This window comes from Amblyraja radiata, chromosome 26 (assembly GCF_010909765.2).
Source record: "Amblyraja radiata isolate CabotCenter1 chromosome 26, sAmbRad1.1.pri, whole genome shotgun sequence".
NCBI classification, from domain to species: domain Eukaryota; kingdom Metazoa; phylum Chordata; class Chondrichthyes; order Rajiformes; family Rajidae; genus Amblyraja; species Amblyraja radiata.
This window is the reverse complement of record NC_045981.1, coordinates 592,804-612,356: the sequence shown is the minus strand read 5'-3', so window position 1 is coordinate 612,356 and position 19,553 is coordinate 592,804. Positions and strand designations below refer to the sequence as shown.

The window sequence follows — 19,553 nt, the reverse complement described above, 5'->3', positions numbered from 1 at the left end:
AGAAGATATTTAAGGCACATGAATTCTCTCAGCAGTGCTGCTTCAAATGAAGCATGGATTTACCTCCAATCAATTGGCCATGATTTATATAATAATCCTTGTTCAGAAGCGTCTTCCCTTAAAAAATATCAATGAATTAGCAGCTATCTTTTCTCGTTTATAATGGTCGTAAATTGGTGCCAATGGAGTCTTTCCTTCAAAAATAGCAGTGAGGTAAATTAGCAGTTATATTTTCTCGTCCAAAACAGTCAGAATTTGGAAACGATAGAAGTGGTTAAAAAATATATTTGGACAAATGAGTTGTACCAATGCATAAAGTCACCTCACATTTCATTCATTCTCATACTTCTGTGGCAATGTTCCTGATCCCTGCCTGTTTGCTAACTCTTGGCAATCAGAGACTTCTCTCAATGCCAGTAAAACCGAGAATCAATTTCAGGCACTAGTGCCTTCACAGTTTCAGAAAGATTTCCAATGGAATTTAAAATTTTACGTGGAACTGTGAATGAAAAATAGCTACAGTAAGCCTGAGAACAAATGGCCAGAAAGAAAAAGACTATGGAAATGAAAGAGAGCTTACTTGAAAAATAAATGGGGTGAAAACTGGAGTGACAGTTGCAGTGACAATATAGCAGAGTACGAATATATCGTCTCCTCTAAAGTTTTAGTTCTGTTTTATCTCTGGCACTTTCTCATCCATGCAACATTGCACCAACAATGTCGTCACATACAGGTGCAATTAATGCCAAGTGCATTTCGCATTCCTGGTGATTTAATGAGCAAGCTAGGGTCAAAAATGTGACTTTTATGGAGATGGGATGAACAGGCTTGCAAAGCACATTCCAGATTATCTTTCTACTTCTCCCACCAAGGAAACACAATTCCCTCTTTTTCTCAGCCTTTACCGACTGGACAACGTTTCACGCCTATTCCTGACTTTATTTAAGAGACAGTTGGCATGCTGATTTTGGGAGGTGGAGCAGTTTGCTGGGTCATTTTGGAGGGGAGCAAGAGACAACCAAGTCAGTGTGTTATATACAGTGCCCTCCATAATGTTTGGGACAAAGACCCATCATTTATTTATTTGCCTCTGTACTCCACAATTTGAGATCTGTAATATAAAAAATCACATGTGGTAAAAGTGCACATTGTCAGATGTGGTATATCTGATCAAAGGCCATTTTTATACATTTTGGTTTCACCATGTAGAAATTACAGCTGTGTTTATACATAGTCCCCCCATTTCAGGGCACCATAGTGTTTGGGACACATGGCTTCACAGGTGTTTGTAATTGCTCAGGTGTGTTTAATTGCCTCTTTAATGCAGGTATAAGAGAGCTCTCAACACCTAGTCTTTCCTCCAGTCTTTCCATCAACTTGGGAAACGTTTGTTGCTGTTTATCAACATGAGGACCAAAGTTGTGCCAATGAAATTCAAAGAAGCCATTATGAGACTGAGGAACAATAATAAAACTGTTAGAGACATCAGCCGAACCTTAGGCTTACCAAAATTAACTGTTTGGAACATCATTAAGAAGAAAGAGAGCACTGGTGAGCTTACTAATCACAAAGGGACTGGCAGGCCAAGGAAGACCTCCACAGCTGATGACAGAGGAATTCTCTCTATAATAAAGAAAAATCCACAAACACCTGTCTGATAGATCAGAAACACTCTTCAGGAGTCAGGTGTGGATTTGTCAATGACCACTGTCTGTAGAAGACTTCATGAACAGAAATACAGAGGCTACATTGCAAGATGCAAACCACTGGTTAGCCGCAAAAATAGGATGGCCAGGTTACAGTTTGCCAAGAAGTACTTAAAAGAGCAACCACAGTTCTGGAAAAAAAGGTCTTGTGGACAGATGAGATGAAGATTAACATATCAGAGTGATGGCAAGAGCAAAGTATGGAGGAGAGAAGGAACTGCCCAAGATCCAAAGCATACCACCTCACCTGTGAAACACGGTGGTGGGGGAGTTATGGCCTGGGCATGTATGGCTGCTGAAGGTACTGGCTCACTTATCTTCATTGATGATACAACTGCTGGTGGTAGTAGCATAATGAATTCTGTAGTGTGTAGACACATCCTATCTGCTCAAGTTCAAACAAATGCCTCAAAACTCATTGGCCGGCGGTTCCTTCTACAGCAAGACAATGATCCCAAACATACTGCTAAAGCAACAAAGGAGTTTTTCAAAGCTAAAAAATGGTAAATTCTTCAGTGACCAAGTCAACCACCCGATCTAAACCCAATTGAGGGTGCCTTTTATATGTTGAAGAGAAAACTGAAGGGGACTAGCCCCCAAAACAAGCATTAGCTGAAGATGGTTGCAATACAGGCCTGGCAGAGCATCACCAGAGAAGACACCCAGCAACTGGTGATGTCCATGAATCGCAGATTTCAAGCAGTCATTGCATATAAAGTATATGCAACAAAATACTAAACATGACTACTTTCATTTACATGACATTGCTGTGTCCCAAACCAAAATGTATAAAAATGGCAGTTATTAAAATCTGACAATGTGCACTTTAACCACATGTGATTTTTTTCTATTACAAATCTCAAATTGAGTACAGAGGCAAATAAATAAATGATGGCTCTTTGTCCCAAACATTATGGAGGGCACTGTATAGACCAGAACTGGTTAAGATAGCAGATATTAATTGCATTGATGCAGCTGAGAAACAGGTTATTTGGCCTAAATCGATCATCGTTCACCCTTCAACACTAATTCTATGCTATCCCACATTCTCAGCCACTGGGTTGGTTAACTGAAACTCGAGTGTTAATTTGGGCAAATACATACAGATGCAGGTTGGGGAATTCAATAGAGATGACAGGTTCTGAATAGGCAGCAGAAGGATTCAAGTGGTGACGCTGAATGATAGTGGGATCCAATTCAATTGCCCGGCAGTATGTGTATGAACAGTTTGTCAATGCTCAATTTCAGCTTTTGTACTAAACAAAGGGAAGCTTTGGTATCAAAGGGCCTTCTTCGGCAAACAACAGGATAAAGATGGCTTTTCAGCGAGAAAGATAAATGAATCCTCCTGGAATCTCTGAGATTCAACTGTGAAGGGCTGTGGCCAATGCTGATCCGAGTGTTTTAGTGATCCACACTGATATAGTAGAACAGTAAGAAGGAGCTCGTGGAATGAATGTCAAATATTCAAGTGAAAAACAAAATGGTATCATTCTGGGCCTTTTGCTTATGGATATTGCTTTTCAGTATGTGTCGTCTAACTATACAAACGTTACTGAAGGCTCAAGAAAGGCTTAGTGTTACATGTGGGCGGTGTGTACTATTGTAGGCAGCCTGGCAATAAATACACTTTCATGTTAGAACATAGAACAATACAGCACAAGATAAGGTCCCGAAGCCCACAATATCCGTGCTGGCAAGTTAATTTAATTAGCCTCTGCCTGGACATGATCCATATCCCTCCATTGCCTGTATATCCATGTACTTACCTAAAGGCCTCTTGAATGCCACTATTGTATCTGCCTCCACCACTACTCCTGACAGCATGTTCCAGGCACCCACCACCCTCAGCATAAAAACCTGGCCCCTCCCCTTTTGTCTTTGACTGATAGCCCTATAAATATAACTGTCTCAGGAGAAACAACAATAGAAAAACATTGATTGTAGTTATAATTTATCAGACCAGTGAGTACAACATTTCCAACGAAGAATAGGGTGTTAAACTGCTGTTTAGTTTAGTTTATAAAGGCTTTTTGTTGCGTGCTAACCAGTCAGCAGAAAGATTATACATGGTTACAATGGAGCCCTCCATCTTGTACAGATACAGGATAATGGGAAGGAAATAACGAGTAGTGCAAGATAAACTCCAGTAAAGTCTGATTAAAGATAGTCAGAGGGTCTGCCATGAGGTAGATTGTACCTCACGACCACTCTCTAGTTGTTGGGAGGATGGTTCAGTTCCCTGATAACAGCTGGGAAGGAACTGTCTCTGAATCTGCAGGTGCACACTAGTGTTCGTGTCATTGGAGGAGTTATACACTGGCATTATTAAATATTCTGACAAAGGTTGGAAGTTGAATTACTGACAGTAACTGGCCCAACTTTGCTGTTCTCTGGTTGAACATGCTTTCAACTCCACAAAGTTGATTTTTTTTGTAGCATTGAGAGAACACTTTTATTTTAACAGATATGATAGCGACGTTTAAGAGGCTTTTGGATATGCGCGAGGATATGCGCGTGGATATGCGCGAGGATATGCGCGTGGATATGCGCGTGGATATGCGCGTGGATATGCGCGTGGATATGCGCGTGGATATGCGCGTGGATATGCGCGTGGATATGCGCGTGGATATGCGCGTGGATATGCGCGTGGATATGCGTGGATATGCACGTGGATATGCGCGTGGATATGCAGGGAATAGAAGGATATGGCAGGCAGAGAGGAATCATTTAACTTGTCTTCATGTTCAGCATTTACATTGTGGCTGAAGATCCTGGCCCTGTGCTGTATTGTTGTTTGTTCTACAATATGAAACCGCGCCACAACAAAAATTATAAGGAAAAAGAGCAAGTTGTCTCAGGTTGAAAAAGTGTGGTAAAGAATATTTGATCTGAAATGTTCATTTTGTTTCTCTTTCCACAGATGCTGCCTGAACTGCTGAGCTATTCCAACATTTTCTGTTTTATTTCAGCTTTAACAAGTGTCTGTCCAAACACTGTAAACAATTTAATTAACGCTCCTTTGGAAACAAGGCATGAAGCTGGTTTCATGAAAGCATCGCAGAATAAGACTCTTCTCACCTGTCAGCTGCGGGTTGATGGAGTGGTCTCAACTCTTGGGATGAGAGGAAACAGTTGGAGGCCAAGCCCCCCACCACTCGTATTCTGAAAGAATGTCCAAAGTTCTGATGATAGAAAAGAAATTATACAGTGAATCTGTTTGATCGTAACATGCTGCCTACAGACTTTACTTTAGAGATACAGCGTTGAAACAGGTCCTTCGGCCCATCGGGTTAGTGCTAACCAACGATGGCACTACCTAGCACACACTAGGGACAATTTTACAATTTCACCAAAGCCAATTAACCTGCAAACCTACACGTCTTTGGAGTGTGGGATGAAACCCGGAGCACCCGGAGAAAACCCACGCGGTCACAGGGTGAACACACAATTTCCATACAGACAGTACTGTAGTTCTGATACCTGATATAAAATGTACATGGTCTACAGTGACAGAACCTCATTTCATAATCATAATCATAATGTATTAGCAAAGTATGTTTTGCAACATACCAGGAATTTGGTTTGCCATACAGTCATACCAAAAAAGCAACAGGACACACAACTACATAAAAATTTGTCAAGTTGTCAAGTTGGAAACTAACTATAAATTTGACATAAACATCCACTATAGCGGCTTCTCCACATTCCCCACTGTGATGGAAGGCAAGAAAGTCTTATCTTCTTTCCTCCGTTCCTCCCGTAGTCGTGGGGGTCGAACCATCCACAGCCGGCACGTCGGGAGGTCTAAGCTCCCACATCGGGACGGTCAAAACTCCCGCGGCTTGGAGTCCCCGAAGTCGGTCCCCAACCAGGGACTGCGAGCTTCACGATGTTAATGTCCGCAGGTTGGATCACCAAAGGCCGACCCCTGGCGAAGGGATCGCCCGCTCCAAGATGTTAATGTCCGCAGGCTCCGCGGTTTTGGAGCTCTAGAAGTCCCAAACAAGAGGGTGCCAGCTCCATGATGTTAGGCCGCAGTGCGGACAGGGATACGACACGGAAAAAGTCACATCTCCGTCGAGGAAAGAGATATAAAAAAGTTTCACCCACCACTCCTCACAAATACAAAAACTAAAGATGAGCTAAAACATACATTTTACAACAAACTAACAACACAAAGAATGAGAAAGACAAAGGTGAGGCAGCCATCGTGCGGTGACCCCTGAATCCACTAGTCAGTCTCTTGGTGAAATAATGTCAAATTAATGATGAATTAGACATGGTTCAATATTGCGAAGACAAGCTCACAACATTCAGATTCAATTGACTGACAAATTCATTTTCTGCAGATCCTTCGTATTGGCTGCGGACTAGAATCCAGATGACTGAAGTACAATTCAGTTCTACAATCCAGAGCTGTCAAACAGTCACCCTCACTGAGAATAAAATCTTTCTTTAAAACCACATGTCAAAGTAGATTGCCTGAGGAAATATTGCTGGAAGACTGATTTAGGAATTTGAGCACAGACAGTTCACTGTCAGTAATTAAAATACTCTGGAGTCAGGTATGCCTGTGGAAAACCAAACTTCACAGGGTAGTTAGTTTCCAACTTGACAACTTGCTGAATGCACATTATGAAATAGTATGTCAACGATTGTGACTGTTCAGTTTGGGCTCTGTATCTCCACAGGGATTGGAAACGCTTCCTAGTTTGCAGAAACCCTTAACCCACTTTTCATACCAACCTCACAAATGTTTCCTGTCAGACTTTCAGGATGATCACTGTGCTCAAACATCAGCCTGTAATGTGGCAGCACCAATAGTTTCCACACCTGCCTGTGGCGGAGATTGCAACTTCCACATTCACTTCATTAGGCTTCCCAGAACCCACAGTACTGGAACAGAAGTACGTTTCCCTCAACCCAAAATAACAAAAGCAGTCTTCCCTGACATTAGCTGGAGGGATGAGTGTCAATTAAACATAATGTATAGTATAGCACAGTGTCTAAAGAAGGGAGCCGACCTGAAACGTCGCCTGTTCCCTCCACAGATGCTGCCTGATCCGCTGAGTTCCTCCAGCACTGTGGAAAAGCTCATGATTCCAGCATCTGCAGTTCCTTTTATTTTTGCATAAGAACACACTAGGTGAACCGCAAGCTAATTTCTTTTACGAGTTGGTGAAAATGAGAGTGTACTGATCAATGCTTGCTAGAATACGGAGTACGTGGATGTTTGTGGAAACTAGGATCAAATCCTCATGATCAGAACTATCTCCTTTTCATCTCCACCCTTTATCCACTCATCTGTTACTCTCCTCAGTCATCACTCTCCACTCTGATGTCTGAAGATCATCCTGGAACGCCATCGGCTGGTGGAGTCGACAGAGTAGGATGTAATTCTTAGAACACAAAGTATTGAAGTACCTCAGCGGGTCAGGTGGCATATATGGAGGTAATGAACAGGCGATGTTTCAGGTCAGGACTCTTCTTCAGATTAATTATAGTCGGGGGAGAAAGTTGGAAGAGAGGTGAAGATGGGACATAACCTAGCGAGTGATAGGTGGATATAGGTGAGCGAGGGGGGGTGGGGCTCTGATTGGCAGATGGGTGAACAAAGACTTGAGATGAAATGGAGATGGAAAGGAGACAAGGAGACAAAAGAGTGTCAGTTAAGGAGAGAAGAGGAGTGAAAAGTAAAGCTGGAGGGAGGGGTATAGGTGAATGAGGATGGGGAAGAGGGGAAAAGTGGGCAGGACAATGATAACAATGGAAACGCACAGGAAAGAGAAGGGTGAAGCAGGCAAGGGGGATGTTACCTAAAATTGGATAATTCAATGTTCACACCATTGGGTTGTAAGCTACCCAAGCAGAATTTAAGATGCTAATCCCCCAGTTTGCTTGTGGCCTAACTCTGACAGAGGAGAAGGCCTAGGACAGAAAGATTGGTATGGGAATGGGGAGTTACTTAAGGTCATAAGGAGTATGAATAGAATTAGGCCATTCGGCCCATCAAGTCAATTCCACCATTGGTGGCAAAAACAGGAAAGTAGACTATTATCTGAATGGTGGCCGATTAGGAAAAGGGGAGATGCAACGAGACCTGGGTGTCATGGTACACCAGTCATTGAAAGTAGGCATGCAGGTGCAGCAGGCAGTGAAGAAAGCGAATGGTATGCTAGCATTCATAGCAAAAGGATTTGAGTATAAGAGCAGGGAGGTTCTACTGCAGTTGTACAGGGTCTTGGTGAGACCACACCTGGAGTATTGCGTACAGTTTTGGTCTCCTAATCTGAGGAAAGACATTCTTGCCATAGAGGGAGTACAGAGAAGGTTCACCAGACTGATTCCTGGGATGGCAGGACTTTCATATGAAGAAAGACTGGATAGACTCGGCTTGTACACGCTAGAATTTAGAAGATTGAGGGGGGATTTTATAGAAACTTACAAACTTCTTAAGGGGTTGGACAGGCTAGATGCAGGAAAATTATTCCCGATGTTGGGGAAGTCCAGAACTAGGGGTCACAGTTTAAGGATAAGGGGGAAATCTTTTAGGACCGAGATGAGAAAATCATTTTTTACACAGAGAGTGGTGAATCTGTGGAATTCTCTGCCACAGAAGGTAGCTGAGGCCAGTTCATTGGCTATATTTAAGAGGGTTAGATGTGGCCCTTGTGGCTAAAGGGATCAGGGGGTATGGAGAGAAGGCAGGGATGGGATACTGAGTTGGATGATCAGCCATGATATAGAATGGCTTGGTCCCCAACTCGAAGGGCCGAATGGCCTACTCCTGCACCTATTTTCTATGTTTCTATGTTTCTATTCAACCATGGCTGATCTATCTCTCCCTCCTAACCCCATTGTCCTGCCTTCTCCCCATCACCTCAGACACCCGCACTAATCAAGAATCTTTCTCTGCCTTAACAATATCCACTGACGGCCTCCACAGCCGTCTGTGGCAAAGAATTCCACAGATTCACCACCCTCTGACTAAATACATTTCTCCTCATCTCCTTCCTCAAAGAACGTCCTTTAACGTCCTTTAATTCTGCTAAATATGTAATATGGTGTTATCTACATTTGTGCTCATTTTCCAAAATTTACTTCAGAGTACATTAGGGAAAACAAATTTTAGAATTGAATGCACCACCATGAGTAAACATTTAGCACAGGCAGGCAGTGTGGGATGCATTTCTATGCTAATCAGTTCAGGGAAGACAGAAGGAAAAATAACATTTGAAATTGGAAAAAAAAATGTAAGGCAGCTCTCATTTGTGGTTTATCAGAGTGTTGAAGAAATTTCAAACCATATGGCTGTAACTATCTGCTACATAAAAATGTGACAGATTTAGCATTTTACTTCATGGGATAAGACTTCCACTTCCTGCCACTCCGACAATCCCGATATTAAGGCTGTCAAAAGATTTTCACGCATCGAGCACTGTAATGTTTTATGCCATCGCTGTAATATCAATCCTATATGTGGCTTGCAATCTACATTTTCTTTGACTTCAATGTACCTGTAGCTAATTACACAGTCAGGGATTGTTCAATCTTAGAAATAAACTGGCAGTTATCTTATCAGCACAGTATCTCTCAGACATGACCTCTTACATTGCCTGTCCACAGATTTTAATTAAACCGTTCCTATAATTCGACAGTGAAGGACTGAAATACTCAAATAGAAGTTGATAGGATAACTCTTTTATGACCAGAGTATTAACCAATCTTTTTCTTTCCGGCTTTGGGTCGTATGTTTTGCACTGCTGCAGATGTCTTTATTTCAGGTTTAGCTCCTTATTCTGTAAAAATATCAATACATTCTGTTTCGAAGCATTGTAATTAGGGTAGCAATATCTTTATCAGGAGACAGCGAAATGAATTTGTACCAAAATTGCATTTGTTAGTTTTGGCTATTAATTCAATAAAAGGAATGGTGAGGATAAAATGTTATCATTCAAATTCGTGTAGACCAGATGTTGGCGGCAAATGTTGGCGAGAATGGTCTCTCACAACATGTGTGCAAACTGCATTTAATAATTGTAGATGCAAGGAAGTGCAGATGTTGGAATCTTGAGCAAACAATCACAAATTGCTGGAGTAATTGAGCAGGTCATGCAGGATGTCTGGGGAATATGGTTAAGTGACATTTTTGGTTTGTACTCAACATGGATAAACAATGTTTTGGATTCTGAAGAAGAGTCCCCACCCGAATCGTCACTTCTGAATGTTGAGTCTCAAGGAGGATCATGACCTAAAACGTAACCTATCCATGTTGAGTCTCAAGAAGGGTCCGAACCTGAAATCTATGTGAAGAAGGATTCTGACCCAAAACTTTGCCTATCCATAGATAGACACAAAGTGCTGGGGTAACTCAGCGAGTCAGACAGCATCTTTAGAGAAAAAGAATGGGTGATGTTTCAGGTTAGGACCCTTGTTCAGACTGCATTTAATTATTGTAGACACAAGGAACTGCAGATGTTGGAATCTTGAACAAAAAAACACACTAAATGCTGGAGTAATTGGGCAGGTCTGGCAATAATCAATTTTGGCCGACATGCTGCAGTAGCAAATATATAGTTTGTAGACTTCGATCTCTTGGGATCTTCATCAGTCAATTTTAAACCCATTATCCACATCTATGGATTGCACTAAGGAGTACTCTATACTTGGTACTTATACTGTATACTTTGTACTATATACTTTGTATTATAATGGTTACTTAGTATTAATTTATTGTATTATTGATCATTATCTATTTATTTTGTGTTATTGGGTTAATGAGCCTGTTAAGCTGATTGCTGTTCTGTTGCTGGTACATATGACAATTAAACACTCGTGACTCTTAAGACTTACAAGCTTACACACAAGCAGAATTTGAGTTAGAGTATAAACTTCCTTCTGCAGTGTGGGTCATGATTCAGACAGTCACCATGTGGGCTTGTTTTCAACCCAAGGGGTTAATTCCCCTGAGATACTTTCAATCTGCTCAACCTTTCTAAATGGCTTTGCTGTCAAGAGGGAATTTATTTTATTACCTCCGCTGCCACCTACAAAATGGGATTTTAATGTATGGGAGTTAGTCCATATAGGTCACTTTATAAAGTTCAGCATAGCATTGTGCAGGTTAAATTACTCCATTCTGTTGGAAGATATATGCCACAGCTTGGTTCCCACTGGGACAAGGGTGTTGAATTCATCCTGTAATCCTTTTACTCTTTAATAGCCTCCATCAAATAATATTCAGCTACATTTAATCAAAGCTGCTCAATTGTCCCATAAGATGAATGTAATATTTTTCAAGTGTGAACATTTTTCCCAAAGCGTGCAGCATTTTCTCTTTGTTGGGGGAGGGGGCAGTTAATTAAGTCAGATCGACTCGAAAATTGAAGCGGAGACTATCTGAAGCAGAAACTGTGATTAAAGGGACAGCGTACAAGTAAAGAACTAAAACAAAACACAAGGATGTGTGGTAGGGAGCATGACAAAATGTCAGAGAATATTAAAAATAGGGAGAAATTGTACAAATATATCAATAAAAGACCTTCTGATTGTTAGAAGTTCAGAGAGGGACAACACATTGGTTAAGTAGCAGTTGACTGGAAATAGAGTAATACAGTGCAGAACAAGCCCTATACCCAACTTGCCAACACCAACCAAGCTGCCCCATCTTCACCAGCCCCACTTGCCTACATTTGGCACATATCCCTCTAAACCTGTCCTATCCATGTACCTGTCTAAATGTTTCTAAATTGTTGGGATTGAATAGTAGAAACAAGGAATTGCAAGTGTCAGTTTACAAAAAAACTAGACAAAGTGCTGGAGTAACTCAGCGGGTCAGGCAACATCCCTGGAGAACACAGATAGATGACATTTCAAGTCGGGACCCTTCTTCAGACTCATTTACTTGGTACAATTTTGGAGTTTTGAAATTACTAGGAGTAATTAAACACTGAATCTGTAGCAAAACAACATAGATGTTAATTAAACTAATTAATTTCAAGACCTCACAGGATGCATCAAAAAACAGGAAACAAATCAGTTAAAAACACAGCAGAAGGTCCCAAGTCGAGATACATTTAGGATTAGAGTGAACAGAATGGATTCAAGTGCTACAGAAACAAGAGAATACAGATATGAATAATTGACTAAAAAAAATAATTGAAGATCAGAAGAATATTTATTCATTTTCTATGATCTGCATTAGTTTTGTTTGGAAAGGCAGTGGAAGTCACAGTTAGGGGCAGCACAATGGGGCAATGGTAGAGTTGCTGCCTTACAGCACCAGAGACCTGTGTTCGATCCTGATTATGGGAGCTGTCTGTACGGACTTTGCACATTCTCCCTGTGACCACGTGGTTTTCTCTGGGTGTCCAGTTTCCTCCTATGTTGCAAAGACGTACAGATGTATAGGTTAATTGGCCTCTGTAAATAGTCCCTAGTGTAAGATAGTGCTAGTGTACGGGGTGATCGCATTTCAACGTGGACTCAGTGGGCCGAAGGGCCTGTTTCCGCACTGTATCCCTAAAGTTCAAAGTCATTTTAACAGTAACTTCCCAAATGAAAATGAATATGTATTTAAAACAAAACAAAACATTGCCGAACTATAACCATGGAACATGATTAAAAATCGGCTTGAAATAAAAGCCCTTTTGGACACATTCCTTGAGGGCCATGAAATTGGACTGAGCATTTCCGATCATGGATCACTCCAATGTGACGAATAAAACTGTATTGTATTGTATTGTATTTTGTCAAATATGTAATGAATCGATAGTATGTATGGATATTACCAAGAAAAATTGGATTAAGGAGTTACGACTAGCAACTGTTATTTTTGACTCACAGTTGCTATTTTGACTCACAGTTGACAGACCTAGGACTCAAGTCACGGAGCTGCTGACCTACTCACCATCGTGGAGCTGGCCGAGTTCGGAGCGGGAGGAGCGGTGGTGGCGCGCTGCTGCGACCTGACCCCGGAGATTCGGAGGCTCCAACCGCAGGTCTGGCAGACAGGAACACCGGGAGCCTGCGGGTCCCTGCTGGGAGACCGCTTTTCGGGGCTTCCGCAACGGCGACTTCACCCGCCCGAGTTGCGGGGTTGATGAGTACCTGGAGCAGGGCCTTACATCACCGCCCCGCGCGGCTTGGAATGGCTGCGGGACTTTGCTTGCGCCCGCCGGGGGCTCCAACAACAAGACCCGGAGCGAGGCCTTGCATTACCCGGCGCGGCGTAAATGGCCGCGGGACAATTACCATCGCCCGCCGGGGGCTTTGACTTTGACTCTGACATCGGGAGGGGAATGGGGAGTGCAGGGGAGAGATAAGTCTTTGCCTTCCATCACAGTGAGGAGGAGATGCGCTGTGTAAATTGTGTTGTGTCTTGGTTCTTTTTTGTGTGTATGACTGCAGAAACAACATTTCGTTTGAACCCCAATGGGGTTCAAATGACAAATAAATTGTATTGTGTTGTATTGTATTGTTGGGATTTGGATAGTTTTAAGTTTACAGATTCAGTATGGAAATAAGCCCTTTGGCCTACCGAGTCCGCACCGACCAACTACCACCCATACAGTTGTTCTATGTTATCTCACTGAACCCTACACACTAGGGGCGATTAGTGTGGGCTGTAGGTTAATTGTAAACCAATTATTCGACAAGCCTGTATGTCTTTGGAATGCGGGAGGAAACCGGAGCATCCAGAGAAAACCCACAAGATCACGGGGAGAAGGTGCAAACTCCACACAGACAGCACCCATTGTCAGGATCGAACCTGGGTCTCTGGCGCAGTAAGGCAGCAACTCTACCGCTGTGCCACTGCATAAACCATTTGCCTTAATAAACCAGCTTGTCCTTTCACTACTGTCTCTTCATGGATCATAAACAGCTATCAGGTCAGCTGATCAGCTGCTCCTTGAGGTACCAAGGTCTAAGCGGAATCTCAGAGGGGATAGAGCCTTTTCTGTTGCTGCTCCGGCACTCTGGAACACCTTGCCGCTGCACATCAGACAGGCCCCCTCACTGTCCATCTTCAAATCCTCCCTAAAAACAAATTTTTATTCTTTGGCTTTCGACACTGGCTGAGGCATTGCTCCTGTTTTTAGTGCTTTTAATGTCTTTTAATTTTTAGTGTGTTTTTTATAGTCCTTCGTTTTACGGTTTTTAATGGTTTTTAATTGTTTGTAATAGCTTTTTGTTCATGAGTTCTCATGTACAGCACTTTGTGGCAACTGCAGTTGTTTAAAGTGCTTTATAAATAAAGTTATTATTATTATCTGCAGAATACCTCAAATATTAGATAACTAACCTATAACCCCTTCTCCCCCTCCCCCCCCCCCCCCCCAACCTCTTTCCCCCCACTCTCATTCCTGTGCCCCAACTGGATTTGAACTCATATCTTTCCTTTCCCCCCAATCCCCCTCCACCTACATTCCTTCCTCTGGCTTCACATTTATCCTACTTTTCTCTTTATTTCACAATTTTTGTCTATTCATCTCTGGCTTTGTCCAATCATCTGCCATCTGCCTATCAACCCCCACCTCTCCCTCACCTGTATCCACCTATCACTTGCCAGGCTTTGTCCCACCCCCACTTCTCTCCCCGCTTTCTCCCCCTCCGCCTACAATCAATCTGAAGAAGGATCCCGACTTGAAACGTCACCAATCCATGTTCACCAGAGATGCTGCCTGACCCGCTGAGTTACTCCAGCACTCTGTCCTATTTTGTATACCACCATCAACATTTGTGTCTAACGTAGACACAAAATGTTGGAGTAACTCAGCGGGCCAGGCAGCATCATTGGAAAAAAGGAATAGGTGATGTTTCTGGTCAGAACCCTTCTGCAGATCGCTCCAAAGACCCCTTCTTCGGCATTTGTGTCCAGGTGTCCACCCGCAGAATACTGCCGTTCTATGGACTCTAAAGATCCTCAGTATACCGTTGAATCATTGCATGTTGTTGCTTAACGTTTATTCCAGGCGCACTAAAAACTTCTAATGTTCTGCCTTCTAATGTTACCAATTAGTCATCAGAATGTGAGTGGCTGTGACTATAGGAGGGCACAGAGGAAATTTACCAGAGTGATATCAAAGATAATGGAAATCATAATGTGAAATAAATGCTAATTTAAAATCTGAGTGGCAGCTTTATTGAGGAATATGGAGTCGGGTCACAGAGAAGTGACCACCATCTCAGTAAATGTAAAAGCAAATTTAAGGAACAGACTGGACTCCGAACCCTGCAGAAACAAGAGATTATAGGCATCATACTTAAGTTAAAAGAAGTAAAATAAAGATTCAAATGATCTTTATTTATTAACTTTTTATGAACTGGATCGATTTTGCCTGGAAAGGCAATGAAAGTCATTTTAACAGTAACTTCCCAAATGGAGGATAGACACAAAATGCTGGAGTAACTCAGCGGGTCAGGCAGCATCTCTGGAGAGAAGGAATGGATGACGTTTGGGGTCGAGACCCTTCTTCAGACTGAGAGTCAGGGGACAGGGAAACTATGAAAAGGTACAAAACAAATCAGAGCCAGCATTAATGACCCAGGGAAGGTGGAGCCCACAATGGTCTACTGTTGCCTGGGGGAGAGGTGAAAATGAGGGGATAGGAACAGTGAAACCAGCAAGACGGTTACGGTGGGCGACGGACAGAGGGAGAGAGATTGCAAGGATTACTTGAAATTAGAGAAATCAATATTCATACCCCGGGGTTGTAATCCACATCCAAATGGATGGGTGTATACAGTAAACCCTCGTTATAATGAGGCACAGGGAGGGCTGATTGTCCGCTATAACTGAGTACGGGATTACTGATGTCACCTTGATGATGAGATCCAACATCAATAGACAATAGACAATAGGTGCAGGACTAGGCCATTCGGCCCTTCGAGCCAGCACCGCCATTCAATGTGATCATGGCTGATCATCCCCAATCAGTACCCCGTTCCTGCCTTCTCACCATATCCCCTGACTACGCTATTTTTAAGAGTCCTATCCAGCTCTCTCTTGAAAGCATCCAGAGAACCTGCCTCCACCACCTTCTGAGGCAGAGAATTCCAGACTCACCACACACTGTGAGAAAAAGTATTTCCTCATCTTCGTTCTAAATGGCCGACCCCTTATTCTTAAACTGTGGCCCCTGGTTCTGGACTCCCCCAACAACGAGGACTGAGTATCATTGTATAAGTAGGAGAAACAAAGAACTGCCAATGCTGGTTACAAAGCACTGAAGTCAGCAGGTCAGGCAGCATCTCTGGAGAACACGGGCCAGGTGCCGTGGGAGAGGTGAGGATTGGCGGCATAATTGGTCACGGCCCGTGGGCGGCCGGAGTGCAGGTGAGGGTCAACGGTGACGGTAGCAGCCGTGGCCCGGTAGTGGCCAAAGAAGCTGTGTGGGTCAGCGGTGGCGCCAGTGGGCTGGGGGAGGCCGTGCGGGTCAAGAGTGACGTCTGCAGCCCCCTGGTGGTGAAGGTCAGTAGGTCCATCTACCATAACCAAAATCCGTTATAAAAAGGACTATAAAAAAGAGGGTTTACTGTATATTAAAAAAATAATTTAAACTGTAGGATGCAAGACTATTGTGGATCTCAATTACAGATTTTTTTCAGAGTGACAGCAGAAAGAAGATGGGCTGAACGGCCTTGAATTGCACCATGACTTTCTTTCCAAGAAAGAGGGTTTTGAGAAGCCCAATTCAATGTGCAACAGAAGTTTAATAAAAGATGGGATCCCAGAATTAATTCCAGGCAGATATATAATCCTGTTACAAATTGTCATTTACAGAGCTGCAGCGAAGAGCTCATGGGAAAGTAGCAAAGGTGGTGCAAGACTGCTCCGCACTGCTCCAAGTGCTAACTCTATTTTGCTGACAGTGAATATAAAGGCTTCAAATTACGGAAGATAGCGCACACTGGTGCACCGGTTGAGTTGCTGCCTTACAAAGCCAGAGATTCTGGTTTGATCCTATCTGCGGGTGCTGTCTGTACGAGATTTGCATGTTCTCCCTGCGACCGCATGGGTTTTCTTTAGGTTCTCCAGTTTCCTCCCGCACTCTAAAGACGTACAGGTTTGTGGGTTAATGGGCTTCTGTAAATTGTAAAAAAAAATCAGCCCTAGTGGGTCGGATAGTGAGAGTGAATGGGGTGATTTCTGGCGAAGACTCGATAGCGGAAAGGCCTGTTTCCATGCCGTATCTCTAGTCTAAATCTATGGATAGTTTACTGTCATCTCAACACATGCCCTGGAACATAATAAGTAAACAGCTTATTTACAGCCAATTCCTTGTAGAAAACTATGCCATCCAAGTGAGGATGTGGTTAACAGCTTGTCGGGTTATGCATAAGACGTGTTGACAGCAGCAGTTCAATGGAAGCTACAGGAACAAAACAAGTTTTTCACAAGTTTGCTGGAATTAAATATTTATAAGTAATTATCAATCAAAGACCAGGCACAGTTTTATATTCCGTGAGCTTCTTGCAGATATTGATCTATTTTATTTTCTTGGCAGCCGAGAATTAACCCAAATTATATTCTGTAACGGTCAGAAATTTACTGGGCAATTTGCACTGCTTTTCCATCAAACAACAGCAATGCACTTATGTCGACTTAATGCAAGTTCGGGTAAACACTCTTAATAGAAAGTGCATTGCTGAATATTTTAAATCATCTCTGCTCTGAACTGTGAAGCACTTTACTGTGGAGTGACCTCTTGGAAACCTCAATTCTTTTACCTGCCAGCGAGACTTCAGACTTCACAACATTTTGAGAGAAGGTTGCAGCGTTTATTATCATTTCAAGCAGAGTGTGAGAACATACCTGTCCATGATTCCATGTACACCCATAGATTGGTGTGCAATACAAGCCAATGCTAAATTAAGCTCAAGTGAAAGTGTAAAATTATTTGTCATCTATGCTCCCAGAGCATGAAATTATTCCTAATATATGTTACTTTGGGATAGGAAACAAGTACTTCAATGTAACTTTTCAATGTTATATCTTCAAGTGGACTTCGAGGTTCTATTTGTTTAGAGATGCGGGGTGCAAACAGACCCTTCGGCCCACCGAATCCAAACTGACCGGCAATCGCTAGTTCTATCCTAATTTACAGAAACCAATTAACCTACAAAACTGCACAACTTTGGAATGTGGGAGGAAACTGGAGCACCCGGAGAAAACCCATGCAGTCACAGAGAGAACGTACAAACTCCGTACAGACAGCAGCCGTAGTCAGGATCGAACCCAGGTGTCTGACACTGTAAGGCAGCAACACTTCCGCCATGCCACTGTGCTGCCTATAACTTTGTACTAAATGTTGTACATGTTATTCTTTATCTATGCACTGTGCACTGTACTACTATAGTCATTTTCTGACTGGATAGCAAGCAAACAAAAGCTTTTTACTGTATCACGGTACACATGACAACAATAATAATAAACAAAACTAAAGTTAACATTAGCTTGTGGTTTACATAAATCTAAATCATGAAATGACTTCAGGTTTAAGATGTAGAAAAAAGAGACTGCAGATGCTGGTTTACAAAAAAAGACACAAAGTGCTGGAGTAGCTCAGCAGGTCAGGCAGCATCCCTGGAGAACATGGCTGGGTGACGTTTTGCCTTGCGATTCTTCTTCAGAGTCTTCAGGTCTGAAGAAGGGTCCCGACCCAAAACGTCAGGTATCCATGTTCTCCGGCAATGCTGCCTGACCCGCTGAGTTACTCCAGAAATTTGAATCTTTATTCAGGCATAAAGTCTTAGATTATGAACCAGTACTAATTCTGTGGAGACACAAGGAACTGCAGATGATGGAATCTTGAGCAAAATACAAAGTACTGGAGGAACTCAGTGAGTCAGATAACATCTGTGGAGGGAATGGACAGATGATGTTTCGGGTCGGGTCTCTTCTTCAGTATGATTATAGTAGTGAGGAGAAAGTTGGAAAACAGAGGTGGCAGTGGTGAGAAAAAGCCTGGCAAGTGATGGGTGAATACAGGTGAGGGGTGGTTTTGAATGGCACATGGGTGGAGTTAGTAACAAAGGCTGTTCACTGCCTCTTAGCCAGAGCAATGGCCCTCGTGTTCAGTGACCTTGTGTATCCAGCTGGTCCAGCCACAGTACTGGTGAGCAGAGGCCCAACTGCTCAGTTCTGCCCATGAGAACATAGAAATGGAATATGGTCAAGTTTTATAATACTTGATCAACTCTCCATTTTGTTACAGAGTCAGAGATTATTCTCCATTTTGTAACATATCTAGCTGTGCATTTCTACATATCTACCTCTGGGATGTTGCTCTTGCCCTGAACATAGAACAATACAGCACAGGAACAGCCCCCCTTGGTCCACAATGTTTGTGCCAAGCATGGTGCCAAGTTAAACTCATCTCATCTGTCTGTGCTTGATCCATATTCCTCAATTCCATGCAAATCCATGTGCCTATTTACATAGCATATTTAGACCATCAATCATACATGGACCAGGTTGACATGCCAGTGGAGGTGGTGAAAGAGGATACGATAGTGGCGCTTACCCATCTGTGGAAGGAAAGGACAGGTTGCAACCTTCTTCAGAAAAAACCTCGCCTGTCCATTTTCTCCACAATGGACACAAAGTGCTGGAGTAACTTCATGGGTCAGGCAGCATCTTTGGAAAATGTGTAGGAAGGAACTGCAGATGCTGGTTTACACCGAAGATAGATACAAAATGCTGGAGTAACTCAGCAGGACAGGCAGCATCTCTGGAAAGAAGGAATGGGTGACATTTTGGGTTGAGACCCTTCCTCTGTCTGAAGAAGAGCCTCGACCCGAAACTGCCTGTCTCGCTGAGTTACTCGAGTATCTTTGGAG

At 42.8% G+C, this 19,553-nt stretch overlaps 1 protein-coding gene across 2 annotated transcripts in view; it reads right to left on the bottom strand.

The window, feature by feature from the left end:
* The window catches only part of usp43 (ubiquitin specific peptidase 43), a 361,500-nt gene that overhangs the window by 38,395 nt on the left and 303,552 nt on the right, over positions 1 to 19,553 (bottom strand). For both annotated transcript variants that reach the window (XM_033044012.1, XM_033044011.1), the window contains exon 9: positions 4,788 to 4,891. In XM_033044012.1, the coding sequence (XP_032899903.1) occupies positions 4,788 to 4,891 (104 nt within the window). The remainder of the gene's footprint in view (positions 1 to 4,787; positions 4,892 to 19,553) is intronic.